The sequence below is a fragment of the Sarcophilus harrisii genome, chromosome 3, assembly GCF_902635505.1.
Source record: "Sarcophilus harrisii chromosome 3, mSarHar1.11, whole genome shotgun sequence".
Lineage (NCBI taxonomy): Eukaryota > Metazoa > Chordata > Mammalia > Dasyuromorphia > Dasyuridae > Sarcophilus > Sarcophilus harrisii.
The window spans coordinates 250,696,337-250,715,577 of NC_045428.1; the positions used below are offsets into that span (position 1 = coordinate 250,696,337).

A 19,241-nucleotide genomic window follows, 5' to 3' on the forward strand; every position below is an offset into this window, starting at 1 on the left:
GATGTACCTGAGGTCAAGTTTTGTAGGAGCTTCCTAGTTGTCCCCAAGGATGTTCATAATTACATGACATTATATTAATCGGAATGTTAGTTCTCAAGAAGTTACAAAGAAGCTTCAAGAAGGTAGTATAGAAGCATTATGAGTGCACTTTCCAGAATAATTTTGGAATGGATATCCTACAGTTATTATGTGGGTAAGAGATCCTTTCTGGCAAGAAAATAGGGGATAGTTGAAATAGCCCAGTCAATAAAATTCAAGATGGCCATAGTAATACATAATTTAGAAATAATTTATTTGTAACTGGCCTAGATGGCCTGCATGGCCAGGACGGACCTCCAGTAGGATTCTGGTATGGTTCCGTGCCCAACTGAAGTAGGGACAGCCTTATAAGCATTCTTATACACCGCTGCTGGCACCTTTGACATTAAACAGTGACTTGACTTTACAGGACAAAAGATACAATGGCAGATGTTTAACATAGTTTATAGGTCAGGGTTATCAAACAGATACCCCTCATTGTTGAGCAGGCACTTTGAAGTGCAAAACACCTCCTGTAATCTAGTTGAGCAGACCTTTCTCTGTGAGCCCCAGACCCTTTAACCTAAGACTGAGGGAGGGGAAGGGAACGCCAGTCCTTTGTCCATTTCAATAGTCAGGTCAAAGTTATTCCCTTTGGGGGGAGTGGGGGAGTAGCTAGAACAAATGAGGCAGCATCCAGGGTCGGGATGGTTACATTTGGGAATAGGGCCTTTGCAAATAATGTATCAAGTTACATATGTGGGCTGCCTTAGGGATGCTGAAGGCACACCCAGCAATCCTGGATGCCCCCACTGCCCACGGAGTTCCCTAGCCTGACTAAAGACTAAGGAGTTATCTCCCCACTGGCAGGGCCCCACAGAGTGACCAAGAGAGCTGGAGAGAAAATGCTAAGAGCAAAGCTTTCATTCTTGGAGTATTGTTCTAGGTGCACCTGGAAAAAATGGAAAGTAATAAGAAAGAAAGCTAAACTCAAGTGCCTCAATCTCCTTTTGAGTTATTTAAGATGTGAAGGTCAGCCATTGTGGATCTGCAAGGAGCTGAGCAGGCTAGAAAGAAGTTAACACTGGCTGGCCTCTGGGATTAGAAACTGGTCTGAGGATGTTTGAAACCATTCTGAAGGAGAAAGGGTGTGTCCCCTTTCTTCTGAGTTGGAGAAGTAAAGGTGCCATGATTAGGGGCATATGGGCAACTGAATTTGCAAGCCTGTTTCCCTTGCCTATTTAATTGCAGAACTTTTTGCTATCAAAAGTCCCCTTTCTTTACATATAACCCCATGAGTGTGCAAAATATGAAAAGCCTATTTGGAGTCAGTATAGATGTTCACTCTCATTCCTTTCCCCAATTCTAAAACTCTGTGAGGGCAAAAAGATCCCTTACAATGGTTGGTCTAGAGTGAGCTTAGAGGCTTACCTCTAATTAGAAGGTGCTGTTCTAAGGCAGGAAGGTTCCCCCAAAGACACCAAATTTCTTTGTAAAGCAAAGGGTCTGGGTTTAAGGTTCAAGAGCCTGAGTCAAATCTCCTAGAGCAGCTTTCTTTTGGGCTAGGACGAGGGTGAGAGATTAGCTTTCAAGATCTTAACAAACTGATAAAGACTGTGGGCCTTTAAAAAAAGAAACTTCATAGTTTCCCAAAAGAAACTGCTTTGGTGGGGAGGGGGCTGGAAGTTAAGGGTTTGTATAGCTGCAGTAAGAAAAGTCTCTTGGCATATACCCTCTTGATTGCCCAATGTTTCAGGAATTTTTCTTATAATCTTAAAATGACCAATAATCAAACTTTTTAATTGTTGCTAAGATGTTTTGCTCTCAAAACTTTTGAGAATCTATAAAGATGTTATTTTAATTTTAATTAACTTTTTTTTGTGTAGTCCCCAGCTTGACCAAAACTGAGTCCACAGGAAAATATTAGGCTCTTTAAGAAATTTTCCCAGCATTTTAACTACAGCATAAAGGTTCTTTCTTCTGTTGAGTTTTAAATTTTTGCATAGAACAAAGTCTAACTCCTAGAACAAACATGACACACATACACAGATGAAATGACATGAAAGAGGAGTGTCTCATCTTTTCCAGAGGCCATAAAATTTTGCCAGAAGTCATCCTATAGCACTTCGAGTTCTCTGGCATCCCAGAGAAGGTAAAAAGGTGTCAAAGGTTCCCTAGGAACTTTGCTGAAAATTTCAAGAATTTCCCAGTCTGGGCATCCCCAGTCAAAGAAAACTTGTGGAGCATGGAGCTCAAGACAACCTAGACAAGTCTTCTCCCAATGGCTTGGGGTATCCACTATTGGATTGGGGGGGGGGGGGGGGGGGGGGGGGGGGGGGGGGATGAGGGGCTTTTCTTGACAAGGAGGGAATGAAACCAGGGAAAGTCAGATTCTCCCCATACCAGGTCATGAAATGTTGAGGTTGGGAAGGGGACCCCAAAAGTTGGGATCACAGACTGATGTCATGAGGTATCTCAAAAGAATTTGTAGGTTGGAACTCATATCCAAGTCAAAGGGGAAGTTTACTGTAATGGTAATGCTATTATAAGAGGACTGATTTCTAAAAGCATTCAGCAGAGAAACAGAAGCAAGGAGACACATTTATCCAGCTTTCTATTGTTGACATGTTAATTCTATGGCCCAAGGGTAGAGGTAGGGAGTAGTCTCCAGAATTTGATTCTCTTATCATTACTGTCTCAGGAGTTTGGTCCCTGGGACTATCCTGAGGCCAGAAGCTATCTGATTCAGCAAGGAATTGAGGAGTATCAAACAGATTGCTGGATCAATAGCATTCCTAAATTGGGTGTTGGAGGGGTGGGCAAAGCCAGAGGCTTCTGGAATCAGATAAATTGCCACCAGAACAGAAGCCCCCCAAGGTCAGAGGACCCCAAAACTACTGCTATATTTCCCTTGAAGCTATACCATATCATGCCTACTTGTCAGCTTTGGATGGCACTTCTCAAAAGTTGTTGACTTTTTATGGCACAAACTAGTTTAATTGGTATATTCCTTAAATCAGGATACGACTTCCTATCTCCTTGTTTTCATACAGGAATGGGATCCCATCCTGTTTGGAATTCCCTCTAGTCTTCAAAAGAATAAGGTAATTCCAAGCAGGTTAGGTCCACTTTTCCTTCTGTACAGCTCCACAAGTATTTTAAAAGTACTTATTGTAAAAGTACTTTAAAAGTACTTGTTAAACATCTCATCTGCCCCAAGTTATGCATTTTAAAAGAAAATGTTGTTAATTTTTTTTCTGCCAAGAAGAAATTAACATTGAAATATTTTATTCCTCTTTAAAATATTTAATTTATTAGTTTCATTCATTAAGCTTAATATTGTTGTTATCTAGTATTAATAAATAACCTTCCAATAAGTATTGGAATTATGTTGCCATCTAGAGTGATTTATAATAATTATTTATATTTAATATGCGTTCACTTTGGAAAGCATCTTGATCAAGTCAAAAAATTGTTAGCTCAGTTAAATTTCAGCAATAGAAAAATTTATGACTTAGTGTGGAAATTGTTTTGCACAATTAGTGTACCATAAAGGATTATACTCATAATCTTACATCTTCAAGGAGATGTATCTTTGAAGGAAGAGGCTTTGTAATACCAGAGAAACTGAGACAAGATAGAGATTAGAGTAGTTAATATTTTATTTGAAAGGAAGAGATTTACTGGGACCAAATGGATCCATGGTTTGGTCCAAGGGCTGAATGAGACTCTTGTCTCCAAGAATCCAGCCAACAATGTGAGTTCTCAATGAATATATATATATATATATATATATATATATATATATATATATATATATATATATATATATATATTTCAGATACAGGGGGTAGACAAAGGCAAGGACAGAGTCAGAGAGCTGAGAGCGGGAACAGGTGCTGATCAGGTTCTGACAGGGTAGAGGAAGACATGGGGGACATTTGATAAATTGGGATTACAAAATGGGGAGAGACACCCAACATTCTGATGCTAAAGATAGAAGATCTTTCTCTTTTTTTGGATTTTCATGATTAGGAGGGAGGGGTAGTGCTACAGGATGACCAGAACAATGAGGAATTGAAGCAAGAACAGTTCAGGGAAAATAAGGCAGGATAATAAAAGAGAACTGTGGCACAATAGCTTTTAATTTTCAGGTAACCATACAAAGACTTTTTGCCCCCTTTAATTCTTTTATTTTCCTTTAAAAGTATGTACACAAATATGTATGTATACCATCTGAATATTTTGTTGTTTTCTTTCTTTCAACCTAAAACTACTGTAAGAGGAATGAGGAAGGAAATGAAGGTCAATGTTCCTTTATCCTATTTCTCTCCTGAAATTTCTCTTTTTTTTTTTTTTTTTTTTTTTTTTTTTTTTTTTTTTTTTTTAATTTAATAGCCTTTTATTTACAGGATATATACATGGGTAACTTTACAGCATTAACAATTGCCAAACCTCTTGTTCCAATTTTTCACCTCTTACCCCCCCACCCCCTCCCCTAAATGGCAGGATGACCAGTAGATGTTAAATATATTAAAATATAACTTAGATACATAATAAGTATACATGACCAAAACATTATTTTACTGTACAAAAAGAATCAGACTCTGAATTATTGTACAATTAGCTTGTGAAGGAAATCAAAAATGCAGGTGTGCATAAATATAGGGATTGGGAATTCCTGAAATTTCTCTTAATTCGTGCTAAGCATTGGGCAGTATGTGAAGAGTAGACACACTATCCTGAACTCCTGCCAGTTATCATATATTGAATTGTGCATCAGTATATTATTTTAAAAAAATAACCTTTCTATCATGGTTTATCTCAGTAATAAACTTGAAGTCTTAAAATAGCACGTAGCAGCAACATCTTTATGCAAAGGATAGTTCATATGGTGGTTTTCTGTTTGAGTCATGTCTGTATAGGATGGTTTGCTGTTTTTATTTTCTGCAGTTTTGGTTTTAGCTTTTCTCAGAAACCTCCCATTTGAATGTTTTTGTGGGTATTCTTCCCTGAATAAGTTTCTTCACTGATTTTTACTGTGCAAAAGCTTGGCTGATGGCTAGCTATCCCCTCTGTTTTTCTTCCTCCTCATTCTTTCCCTCACTTGTACTTCCCTAGTTCAGCACTTTATTAGAAATGTATATAGAACACATAATACTGTTATCCTTTTCAGGTTAATTATTACTGTTTCTTCTCTTTGATTTTTTTCATGCTCTTTTTAGATATACCCTAAGCTTAACAAAAGTTTTTAGTACAAATACCATAATACTTCTGTCCGAATTCTTTGCTTCACAGAGTTCAGTTGTCTCCATTTTATGAAATTCTTGAATTTAATTTCTATTGAAAGTTGAGTTCTTGTTAATAATACTTAGAAAAATCTTTAAAAGGTAATCATGTGTAAAGTGATTAATAGTATATTTTTAGAATCATCCCTTTATTGTCCTTCCTCCCCCACAACCTTAAATGTTTTTAAAATGTTTTTTGTTTGGGGTTCCTTTAACTGCTATAATTTTACCCCTTTTCTACCTACCTAGCCAATAAAATATATTTATTTTGCTTAATGAGTTAGAAAACATTTAAGTCAAGTAGATGACAAAGTATATTAACTGTAATAAGATGTAGAAAGATGTTAAATCTTTCTGCTCTGATTTGGCAGTATAATTTCTAATCTTATCAATAAGCAGAATACAGCCCCTTAATGTGAAGCACCTGAGCAAATAATGCATTATAGAGAATAATGCTCACTGCTTTTCTTGATATATGTGTGTGTGTATATATACATTTACATAGCATCAAAACAAGACATTCATTTTCCCACAAAAAAATCCTCTGTAAAGGGTTTCCTTTGGATCAACTCAAACTTTACAATTGGTTGCATGCAGCTTTCAATCACAACTACCTTTCATTTTTCCTCCATACTCTTCTGAAAAACCATGACCTGCCTTTCCTAGTTCTCCAGGAAAACCACCTGCCTGAAGAGCATTTAGCAGAAAGACAAAGGTGGAGACAGTTAGAATGCTGCTTTTAAAATGCCAGTCTAAAATGCACAAAGACTACAGGAAACAAAATAGGACCTGCAGGATATATGGTATTTCCCACTTGCTTGGTGGGAATAAAAAGGGAATAAGACTTAATAAACATACAATTCGTACCTTTCTTGATTCCCTATATCCTATAAACATTTTAATCAAGAGGTATGAAGTTGATATGGTTCACATGTCATTAATGTATTTTCTGTCCTGCTGGCTGGATTTTTCAGTATAGACAAATAAAAAGAAGGGAGAGAGGGAAGATGGAAAAGAAGAGAGGAAAGGAGAGAGGAAGAATAAATACAAACTTCCCTATGCATAGTACTTGCCTTCATCACTTGAGAGGCTTGACATGAGAAGAAAGAGTTCTTCACAACACAACAAAATTAGGGACCCTAATCTAAAAAGGAAGGAAGTTTAAAGTAATTCCAGTTTAATTTATTCATTTTTGTTGTTACTTGGCTAGACTCAAACTGACAGAAATTGAAGATGGGGTGGTGACAATAGGAGTGTCAATGACAGGAAAAAGAATGGAAAGAATGTTAGAAGAAGGAAATAAAGTTAAAAGGATAAATTTTCTTTTCTATGAAGTGTCTTGTACTTCTTAATCAGCAAGGCATACTTATTTCTAAAATATTGTATATGAATATATTTCACTTAAAATAGTACAAAAATTTACTGTGGTTGACAGCTTTACAAAAATAGCTACAGTGATTTTCCACTATATATTTATCTCCTCCATTCATCGAAACTACTTTTTGATTTATATGTAATATTTAAGAATCATATCTATTATATGTCAATATAAGAACATTATCACAAGAAAAACATTTTTGTAGTATGGTTAAGTCAAGTTCTTCAATTTAAAGTTTTCTTTCAGAATTAATAGCTTATAAGAAATTACACACATATTTGTAGATATTTCTATATGCATTTAGATGGATATACATATACACTCATAAATAAATGGAGAGAGATCTAGGGGAAGCCCCCTTTCTTATTCAGAACCTCTAATTTTTCTAATAACTTTGACAATTAAGAAAGGTCTCTGGAAGAAGGTGATGTTTGGTGGAAGCAAGATGTTTCAAAAGGCAGAGGTGAGAGGAAAAATCATACGAAGCATGAAAGACAGAATCTGTTGGGTTTTAGAGAATAACAAATAGAAATATAGAAATAGTTTTATAGAAATGCAGAATAAGGGAAGAAGGATAATGTGTAATCAGTCTAGGGAAAAAAAAAAACATTAAAACTAGATTGTGAGGGGTGGTTAAGGGATAATGACAATTGAATGTTATTATGAATAATATTACATAGGGAACTGACATGGTTAAACTTATGCTTTAAGAATATCCATTTGACATCTTTATAGAAGATGAGAGAGAATAGCTAGCATTTATATTAGCACTATGATATTTGTAAAGCATTCTACAAATATATCACTTTATCCTCATAAGTAACCCTGAAAAGTAGGTGGATGCTATTATTTTCCTAATTTTACAGATGAAAAAACTGAGGCAAGAAGAGATTAAGTGGCATGTCCAGAGTCTTCCTGAGTCCAGGTTCAGCAGTCTCACCACTGTACTGCCTAGGTGCCTCTGAGATGAATTGGAAAGTAAAGAAAATGGATGCAAAGAGATCATCTAAAAAGTAATCAGTCTTAATTCATAGATGGGAGACAAGAAGAAAGACAATTAGTACCTGCCCTTAAGGAACTTGTATTCTAAAAAATACAGTAACCATATACATAGATAGATGCAAAACACATGCAAGACAATTACAGGATAACTTGTGGCGAAAAGAGGGAAACATTAATTCCTGAGAGATCCAGGAAAGGCCTTGTGAAAATGAGCATCTCACATATCTAGAACTATAAGAAAGAAGGCCATTTTCTCTGAGAATTGGGTTGAAAAAGAAGATTGTGAGCTAGATTTATTGGGAAAGACCTGGAACTGGATAAGGATGAGAAAGAGTTTGTAATTTCTGGGTTTGTGTTTTATTTTGTTTTGTTTTTTGGTGTTTTTTTTTTTTAATTACGTCCCCAGCTATAAATAATTACAGAAGAATTATCATCAAATTTATCTTCCATGCGCCTAACAAGTGTTGTTTGTTTAATTTGCTAAATTGAGTTGAATAGTTACCCAGGTTAAATAGGACTTAGTGAAATCCTGCTTGATTAGTTTTTTTTTTTTTTTTTTAAGTTCAACAAATGTCTGTTTAAAAAAAAAAATTGAGAGAAAAAGGAACCTGTGTAGAAACCAGTTGAAATGTAATTTCTTAATCTAATATTTTGTTAATTACTTTGTAGTTGATGTTTCTATAAAGTTGAATTCAGCACCTTCTTTTATTTTTAGATACGTGGACAAGTTATTTTGTTTCTTGGTGACTACCGATTAAGCAGTCAAAAGTCTTAATTAAAGAATGACTGTTTTTTGCTGGATTGTTTAAGTAATTTACTTTTTGAAAAAGGGATTGAAGAAGATACATAATTATATTTATATGTAGATATATATAAACACATATACATGTAAAAGTAACATAATTCCTTTTAACAAATCATCCTAGGAAATTTATACAATAAAATTTCACAGTTAAGTTTGTATACTTAAAAGAGCAGTTTGATTAAATGATAAGAATCATTTTATAAATTTGTAAAATACTTGTCAACCATTGAAGATTATCTTTTAATAAATGAATCTGATAATTTTTTTCCATCAAATAATAATGTCACATGCAATACATAATGATAATTATTCAAAACTCACAAAGAGATCAATTAACTAGGTTCTGAAAAGCAGAGAAGAGGAGGGAGAGTATTCTAGGATGCTAAGTGGTTTGTACTTTAGGAGATGGGTATCAAATTCATTAGCGGAACAGAGTTTGTTGGGGGAAAATACTTTGAAACAATGCTGGAGAGTTAAGTGAGAGCCAAATTTTGGTGGACCTTAAAAATGTCAAGCTGAAGAGCTTATTTTTTTTGGTATAAGTAATATCAAACTATGGAGGGAAATATATTTAATTATAATTAACTGAAAATGCCAGAAATTTAGGATTTCTTCTATAATACTAAGGTTTTCTTTTATTTCAAAATTTATTATTTTTTGCATTTTTTAAAATTTCTGAATTCTCTCCCTTCTTCCTGTCTCTCCATTAGCCACTGAGAAGACAAGCAATATATAGTCATACATGTGAAATCATGCAAAACATATTTTCTCATTAGTTATGTTGTAGAAAATGTTAAAAGCAAGAAAAATAAAGTGAAAGAATTAACTTTGATTTGTACTTAATTCATCATTTCTCCAAAGGTATATAATATTTTTTATCACAAGTCCTTCTGAATTACTTTGGATCATCGTATTAATCAAAATAGCTGAATCTTTCATAATTCATCATCTTTGTAATGCTGTTATTGTGTACAATGTTCTCTTGGTTCTGCTCAGTTCACTTTGCATCAGTTTATATATGTCTTTCAGATTTTTCCAAAACCAATCTTTGTCATTTCTTAAAGTACAGTAATATTCCATCTTCTAAACATAAAACATAGTTTGTTCAGTCCTTCCAGTTGATGAGCATCCCCTCAATTTCTAAATCCTTACCCCTATAAAAAGAGCTGCTACAAATATTTTTGTACATATAGGTCTTTTTCCTTTCCTTTTTAAAAATCTCTTTAGGATACAAACGTAATAGTAGTATTGCTGGGTCAAAGGATATGCACAGTTTTATAGCCCTATGGGCATAGTTCCAAATTGTTCTCCAGAATGGCAGCACTTACTGACAATTACACCAACAGTGAATTAATGTTCCAGTTTTTTAATATCCCTTCCAACATTCTGTCATTTCCCTTTTCTGTCATGTTAGTGAATCTGATAGGTGTGAGGTAGTACCTCACAATTATTTTAATTTGCATTTCTCTAATCAGTAGTGATTAGAGATTAGTTCTAAAGAACATTTTTAATATGTCCTTATACCTTTGATTTCTTCTTAAAAAAAAAACTGCCTGTTCATATCCTTTGATCAATTGGAGAATGACTTTTATCTTTATACATTTTTGTAAATACATATGTAATTATATATTTGAGAAATTAGGCCTTTATCATAGAAACTTGCTGTAATTTATTTTTCCTGGCTTACTACTTGCCTTCTAATCTTGACTTCATTGGTTTTGCTTGTGTAAAAAAGTTTTAATTAAGTGTAATTGGAAGTATCCATTTTATTCCTCATGGCCCTCTATTTGATTTTGATATAAAATCTTGTCTTATTCATAGATGTGACAGGTAGAGGTTTCCATGTTTCTCTAATTAACTTATGATACAGTTAGTTAACTTATGATCATTATGTTAATCATGTTCACATTTTAATCATCTTGGTAATGTTCACACTTTAATCACATTTTGAAATGTTAAAAACCAAGATTTTCTTATGCATATATGTATTCTGAATTCCAAGAGTTACTAACCCTCATTTTTATGAACCTTTATTGTTGGCTGTAATAGATTGGTTTCTAGTTATGTAAACAGTTTCTATAAAGGATTAATAAAGTTACCATTGTTTCATTTTTATGTGGAAATTGAGCTAATGCCTTTGAAAATAACCACAAGCCCAACATCACAACTACGAATTGAATTTTGTATATATCTTTTTGTATTTTATTGCATCAGCATAACTATAAGATATTAATCATCCAGTTTCTTATTGATGTTTGTATGTGTACTTTCCCCATTCTTTGTGTGGATTTGATGCTAAGGTACACTGTTTTCAGGTGCTGAATTGGCCTTTCCAAAGAGATTATATAGTGTCTTTTTAAATGTTTTATCTAGTAAAAGGAATATAACAGGATCTGTGCTACTTCTGGCAGCAGCAAGACAGATGAGGAAATTTTTTATTTCCACTAAATGTACCAGCTGTTGGCTGTCATTTGTTTTGTTTAGGGCATAAAAAATGGGTGTAAAAATACTATATGGAAGAAAGCAAACTATCAGTAGAAATTGAATGACTAAAAGGTGTGTTTTCACTGAATAGTAAATGGAATATTGTTTTGTAATAGTTGTGCTTTTCCTTATTTTTTTCAGATAGCTGACAAAAGAGTAGTATGACAACAGTACCACCAGGAAACAAAAACCAACAAATGCAGTTCCAAAAAGTCTTGCGTTCTGAGAAATGCTAGTACCACATTCTGACTCTTTACTGTAGCACATTTTCTTACTTCCTTGATTAAGTTCCACAACAGAGTAATAAACAGTAATTGGAATTACTGTGGCCAGTACAGTCCCCCATATAAAACAGCACAGCTTTTTGGCAAATTTAGGCTGGCAGAATTTTTTTAGTATGTGTCCATAAAATATTTTTTCATAGAATGATGCATGCTCTTCCTGGGCAAGGTCCTTTTTCATGAGGGTAGCATAACGGCTTATGGCAATCCAACTTAAAATGGTGAGACTAACAAACATGCTGACATGCAAAAACAGAGTACCCAAGAAGTTGATTACCTTGCATTCTACTGAACTGTATGTCCACTTAAATCCTTCCATGAAATAGACACTCATAAAAGGCATAGCACTACATACAAGCAAATTTGCAGTCACAAGATTTATTAAGTAGATGTGTGTTGATGTTTTCCTAGCAATTTTTCTTAAAAATACCCATTGTGAGAACATGTTTCCCAGAAGGCCTAAAATGCACAGAAAGTTATAAATGACAGGTAAAACAATTAAAGAAGCCACTGATTGTTGAAGATATGTTGAATTGTACTCCATTTTTATCAATTTCCTTGTACGTGGTGCAGCATCTGGAATAGAATTGTATACAAGAGTTGAATTCATATTATAATTTTAAATAAATATTTGGAGAAAATAATAATATAATTATAGGATATATTGGTTGTTAAAATAGATGAAAAACATCAGTGTCTTCTTTATTCCAAGTAATTGAATTGAATGAAAAACAACTAGCAAAGTGCTTATTGTAATGGAAGATGCTTCTCATTTTAAAAAAATTAATAAATAATTTTAGATTCAGTATTTGTTACTTTGTACAAAATAAATTTTAAATTCTTCAGATTGCGTTTATTAAACTTAAGAGTAATACTTTCCTTTTCTTGAACAATAATTGTTATTAATAATAGTGTGTTTAATAAAGTGCAATTAAGCAGAGAGAGGCCACATCTAATTGTTAAAAACATATTTATAATAATGTTACTTTTAAAAATAAATATAATTCAATCATTAAATATTTGTTGGACAAATGTGATATGATTCTGTTACTTTCAAGTACATGTTGATAAATAACAAAAATTTTATAAAAAGTATTATCAAATGAAGGTTCTTCAAACTAACAAACAGTAGGGAAACCTGTCATCACACCCTCCAGAACATTGGATTTTATCCTGTCCTCCTCCACCTTTTAGATATAGAGCTAGAATTAAATCAGTACAACCATTGCTACTAGAAAAGGCAAGTGAGGCAAGTGAACTTGCACAGCCCTTCCTCACTTAAATTCAATTCGCTTGCTTATTGTGACATCACCTCCCTGAGGTCATGGTCCTCTTTGAGAATAAAGGACAAACATCAACTTTTGTGAGCAAAGCTGGCTTGGAATTGGTCAGTTGGAAGACTTCCTGTCTTTCTACCTTCCTCCTGTCTTCTTTCCCTTTCTCCCTTTCTTTTTCCTTTCCTCCCTCTGCCCACATAGGGTATCATACCTATATATATACTCTTAAAAGCATTTTTTTTTTTTGCACCTCTGAACTCTCTCAAGATATCTTGTGGTTTATTGGCTAGATTTTTTCATAAGGACTAGATCTTAAAAACCAAACCAGTCTGATTCTCATTAGCCACCAAGAGATCCCAGACCAAGCTCCATTTAATCATTGTTTGGGTCCCGATTGATTCAGATCAAATGTAAATAGCAGTCCTTTCTGCTTTAGCCAGAAACTCTGAGGTTCTTCCCCTCCCAGATTCATTCATTCATTCATTTATATATTTTAGATTTTTTTGGACTAGGTGAAAGAGGAGATTCTTTGTCTCTGAATGGGTGTGGCCTCAAATTAAGACCTGTGGAAGACCTTAGCTTAAAAAGGCCAAAGTCTCCTCCTGCATCCAGGGCCATCTCCAGTCATCCTCATCTCTATCTGGCTACTGGACCTGCATGGCTCTGGAAGGCACAGCCTTCCCTCACTTAAATTCAACTCATTTGCATGTTCTGGCATCACCTCCCTGAGGTCATGGTCCTCTTCTACAGGACAAATAACAACAACAATCAGTGATTCCATTCATCATCTCCATGCCTTCCCAAACCAAAATACTCCTTTAAGGCTATCACTTCCATATATATAAATATATTCTTCCATTATTAAAATATAAGCTCCATAAAGGCAGGATCTAATTTTCTTTCTTTATTGGTATCTTCAGGATTTATCACAATGTTTTGTGGCACAGAAAAGGCAAAGACTTACATTATTTTCATTACTTAATGAAGAAAAATATTAGGCTTTTTTTTTTCCTTAGAAAACCCTTTCTTTATAGTTCAAGATTATATTTCAGTCCAGAAGACCAGAAAATGGTAGCGGTCCTAAATTGAGTTGTAATCTGAAACAAGGACAAAATGTAAATCATGAGGATAATGAGGGCTAATCAGAGATAGTGTACTTATCCACAAATACTCTTAATACTTCTTCCCCAAAATCATGTTTTAATATTTAAAATGCTACTATGAAAATTATTTTTCTCTGCTGATGGTTGCAGGCTGTGTGTCTCTATTGAACTATTTAAGGTTTTTCAAAGAAAAAACTATTTTAATAACAACAGAACATGTATACTTACTTTTCTTCTCAATTCCTTCAAAAGCCACTCAAAGACCCTGCAAGTCTTAGATCATATTTTCTCCACTTTTGTTAAAGAAAACTAGAGAAGGGTTGATTTTAAAAGACCAAAGAAAGGACCAGTGGGAATAGAGAAGATTTTGAACTAAGGTCTGTCTACTATTAGGAACAGATAAAAAAAATTAATTTGACTTACAATCAGTATTCCTATTTATTCAGTATAACAGTAGGTCTCCATTTAAATAACATGTGAAGTACTTTGTAAATCTCAAAGTACTGTATAAAATTTGATCATTATAAAATACTTTGGCTACTTTTAAGCTTGTTAAAGAATTCTCTTCAAAAACTCTTCTAAAATTAAGGGGAAAAAGTTGACATTATATGCATTTACAGTCCCATTTTTTATATATCATGCATTTTATATGATTATTTCACATTTGATAAAATAGCACTGTTTCCATGTCTTTCTTACATTAAAAGATTCTGTTTTATAAAATTGTACTCACATTGAAGTAAGCAGGCAACAAAACATTTACCAAACACTTTTGTGCTTAGGCCAGGAATACAAATGCAAACAAAAAGAAATACAATTCTTTCCTTCAAGTAACTTACATTCTAACAAGGGAAAGATAACACATAACAGGGAGATGAAAAGAGAAAGAGGAAAGAAGATACCTATAATGAATCATGGTGACAAAGGCCAGAGGGATATTGTTGAGGGGATCTGCCTATTACTTTCACAATGTCAAAAAATCCTAAATGTTAATTGAATTCAGCAAATATTTTCTTTATTATCTGTTGTCTATAACAGGGGTGGGGAATATCTGGCCTTATAAGGTCCACCAAATCATTTGGTCTGGTTTTGATAAGCGCAGGCAATGACAAGCTGAAAACTAGTCACAAGAACCTTCTATTGCTTGAGTTTTTACATTGATAATTTGTATGGCCCACATAAGTATCCAAATGGTCCTTGACAGATAAAAGGTTCCCCTCCCTAATTTATAGAAACTACTAAACATTGAGAAAGAGACAAAGTTTACCCAATGTACTTTTTCCATTCACTTATCTCAGAACTATCTTCATGAGTTTTATGATCAAAAGAATTCAATGTTTGGTAGTCAGCCTTCTGGTGATGTGTAATTTCAGACTTAGACTAGTCTTCCAAAGGCTGATATGGTCATTTTTTTCTTCTATTCCATAACTTTTAAGCTTGGTGTAAAACAAACCTAGGGTCATTCACCTCAGCAGCATAATGAGACATCAGAGTAAGACTTTAGTGAAAGAAAAGTAATCTGGTGTATATAGCCAATGTATTTCTCATTTCAGAAAGCAGGAAATTATCTGATTAGAGTTCAAAACACTGTTTTGCTGACAGATTTAATTTTACAATATGCCCATTACTACTTATACTCTCTCGACCAGGAGTCAACAAATTATGATCTGTGGGCCAAATTTGGACTGTTTACTGTTTTTGTACAGCAGATTTTAAAAATGGTCTTTACATTTTAAAATAAAGTTTTATGTATTTTAAAAAGTAAAAGTTATTTTTAGCTTACCAGATATTTCTAAGATTACTAATGCCTATGAACATTCCCATATCCCCCATCTTTTAAGAATACCTCTTCATCCCATAGTGTCATCAAGATAGTTATCTTCTGTTTCTTCTACCTTTTTTTTTTTTTAGCTAGACTGCCAGATAATTTTGTCTAGACACATTGCCTCCTTTTCGTCACTTACCAATTGGGTATGTCTTCTAGCTTGTTTAGGCTTATGAAATTGTTTTCTCTAGTTATCTAGGGTGTCATAAGCATTAAACCCATTGACACTTTTTTCCCTCATTATTCATTTTATTTGGTTTCTTTAAAACTCTGAATAATAGAACTTTTTTTTCCCCTTTTAGACATTTTCTCTTTTCATAGTTTCCGGAACATTGATCTCTTGGGTCTTCTACCTTTCTCATTCTTGAATTTGAATTTATCTCTAGTAGAACATCATCCACTAGCAAACCTGGTTCTTCCTTGAGGACTATCTTGGGCTTTTTCCTCTTATCTTTCTTGATATAATCATCAACTTCTTTAGATTTAATGATCACATCCAGTCAGAAGATTCCCAGATGTATCCTGCCAAACTCTTTATTAAATACCAGTTCTGTGTATCCAGTCTCTTGGAAGTTCTAGTTACTTCTGTTTTCCCAGGATCTACCTCTTCTCTCAGTTTATAAGACTTCTCTCCTTCAATCACCTCTTACCACCACCACCACCCCCAATGCTATAATATCCCAACTCACCTTCCATCTTCTCATCTCTTCTGTGTCCTAGCCTTTCTTTATACAGTTGCAAAATTAACATTTCTAAAATGTAGATCTAACTATATCATTCCTTGGTCACAAATATTAAGTGGCTCTTTACTGCCTCTAGGAAAATCTATTACCTTGTTAGCCTTGTATTTATGTGCCTACTGTACTTGGTCTCACCTACTTTCTCAGACACTTCATTTTAATTACAATCCCATATACTTTTTTAAAACCAAACTTTGATCTTGTTTTCTGAATTCAACAGAGTATCACCCTTCCATGCCTTTGTATCCCCATGCCTATGATGTACACCATTTTCACTTATGCACTTTATATTTCTAGCTTTCTTCAAGATTCAGCTAAAGAGCCATCTCTTCTGAAAATATTTTTATGGTACTTTTTCTTGTTACTACTCTTGTCTTTTTGAAATTACCCTCTTTTTATTTATCTCTGAAAAGGTTCTATCTTGCCAATAAAATATAAGCTTCTTGGAAGGAGAGACTTTTTTTGTCTTTATCTCTTTAGTGGCTAACACAATACTGTCTTTATACCTAATTCTCAGTAAATGTTTATTGATCTGACTATCTGCAAATATTACTGCTTTATTTAGTAAAGAGAATCTTATGTTAGGGAAACAATATGTAGGACTGCTCGCTTACTTTGTGACTTTTCTTGCTTTTCTTTTAAAACTGCAAGAATCATCAAGAAATGAAGGAGATAGTGGTATAGTGGAAAGAGTACTAGACTTGGGAGTCAGGAGGTACCTGGCTTTAACCCTCTCCCCTTCACTTCTTAACAGAGCATGGGCAAAACATTCTTCTGTAAAGTGTAAAGTGTACTAATAACCAATAGTACATACCTTAGGGATGGTTTAGAATATCAAGTTTGTAAAGAGCTTTTATAAACCTTAAAGTACTGTGAAAGTATAATAAGAAAGAGGGGAAAATAGTATTGATTCATCCTGTCAAAGAAACTTGAGTTTCTTTGGTACTCTTAAATTGTGCGTTTAAAAAAAAAAAAAATCTGAACACCCTTTTAATCTTCTTCTTAAAGAGAGACATTGGGAGAAATGTGTATAATTTTGTAATATATATTGAACAGCAAACTAATACTTTGAGCTTCACACTTGTTCTTTTTCAGTTAAAAAATTATGTTTAATAAAAACTCTAAACCAGAGGGAAAGAGATTTTTATAATCTTATATAAAGACAAAAGTATAAGAGTGAGTTGTACAAATTATTTTCTAATAAGAGGTGTTTTGTTCATCTTTCTGCTTTAAATAGTAAAAATAATAACATCATCACAGTGTCTGTCTCATAGCACTTTAAAAGTGCTTGTTAAGTTTCACTGAATTGAATCATATGATATAAAATGTGGAAGACTTCTACTTTTTTAATTGTTAGTTTCAATTTTGATGAATTCTTTAAATGTGTATAATATAATTATGTATTCTTTCATGAGTATTCTCAGAGTTCTAAAAATTTTTGCTTTTCAAAATTTTCAACCTTTTTATTATCTAATAGATAAGTTAACAATCTTCCTTACCTGCGTGAAATGCTGTAATTTTTAGATTCACCAATGATGGATTTCAAACTTCAGTTACTCCAGGTTCTGTTCCAAAATTTTTGTATGTCCGTAAACTATAAGCCAATTCTTTACAATTCTGGTAGATGTAGTTTTTTGGAAGAATATCTTAAGTTAAGTTGTCTAAAAACAAAACAAACAAAAGAGCCTAGAGTTCGGTGTACAAGTTCAGTATTTATAGTAAATGTAACCATTGAAAAAAAAATCTTTTTTAGTTCCTTAAGATCTCAGGAAGTTAATAAACTGTACTTCCTTATTGGTTATTTTAAGTTTTGGTTATTTATCTAATTCAAATTATGCCACAAAAAAAAAAAAAAGTGGAACCACTTAGTGTTTTGTTTTGGGTTTTTTTCCACAGAGGGGAAAATGTCTAAAGTTTGGTTAGTCATGTTATGGTTATATAGAATTGGTTACAGGGGAGACTGAACACTAATGTGGAAAGGATCTACCCAAAATTAAGATTATTTAAACCAGTTGTTTAACTGATGACAGCTCACTAGCATTCTCTTTGTACCTGCAGGATATTCTTCCCACCATGGACCATAGTATATTAATGCTGTCCAAGGTTTACTTGGCAAAAATATTGGAGTGCTTTGCCATTTCCTTCTCCAGTGGATTAAGGCAAATGGCTAAATAACTTGCCCAGGGTCACACAGCTAATAAGTGTCTGAGGCTAGACTTGAACTTGCCAATATTTTGGTGTATATATGGGATTCTTCATTTCAGAAAGTTGTAAAAGTTAGATTATGGATATTAGAAAGTTAGGGGCAAAGGCTGCTCTAATAATCTAATATTGAATCAATAAAATCTCCATCCAATTTTCAAATGAAGGCCACCAAACATGCAAATAAATGCAGATGGAAAGCTATACCTAATACAAACACTTCCTTTTTTCACAGAAGTACAGTATGTTAGCTCTGACAGGGACCTAAGGGACATTCTAGGCAGCCTCATTTTACAAATGAGAAAACTGAAGCCCTAGTGATTTAAATTACTTGTCTAGACTGCATAGCTAACAATTTGTAATTCTGGAGTTTATATTTGGGTTTTGTGAGTGTAATTCAATGTTCTTTCCATGTTGCCACATTGTCTTCTTAAGTGAGGATATGGAAAAGAGAAAGCTGGTGTCCTAAATCAATTTGTTGCATAAGTTACATATTTTATTTATTTTACACATTTAAATTAATTCAGTAATTTTGCCATTTGGGATTTTTTGAATACTTTTGTTATTTCCCATAATTCCAAAAACTTTTATAAACCATTTTGTAATCTTCTTTCCCCCAATATTTTTCCTCAAAAAAAGGGTAATTAAAATAATATTGTAGTAATTTGCATGAAAGACAGTGAGTGTATGCTTGTACTAATACCTCTTATTTTAAAAATAAAATGAACCAGCAAAGAAGAAAAAATCCCACCATGAAAACATACAATGGGAACAGGAAAGACCAAGGTTCATTTTCAGAGGAAGACACTGAAATTTAAAAAAAAAAAAAAAAAAACTT

General features: G+C 33.6%; 2 protein-coding genes across 14 annotated transcripts in view; one reads left to right on the top strand and one right to left on the bottom strand.

The window, feature by feature from the left end:
* The window catches only part of CASK (calcium/calmodulin dependent serine protein kinase), a 392,591-nt gene that overhangs the window by 180,906 nt on the left and 192,444 nt on the right, over positions 1-19,241 (top strand). The window lies entirely within an intron of this gene.
* Positions 10,787-11,815, bottom strand: GPR82 (G protein-coupled receptor 82). The gene has a single exon (XM_031957243.1). The coding sequence runs from the start codon at positions 11,798-11,800 to the stop codon at positions 10,787-10,789; it is 1,014 nt and encodes a 337-aa protein (XP_031813103.1). The 5' UTR covers positions 11,801-11,815.

What these genes read in the sequence shown, in the direction of transcription:
- GPR82 (XM_031957243.1), bottom strand. Translation starts at nt 11,800, where the DNA reads ATGGAGTACAATTCAACATATCTTCAACAATCAGTGGCTTCTTTAATT.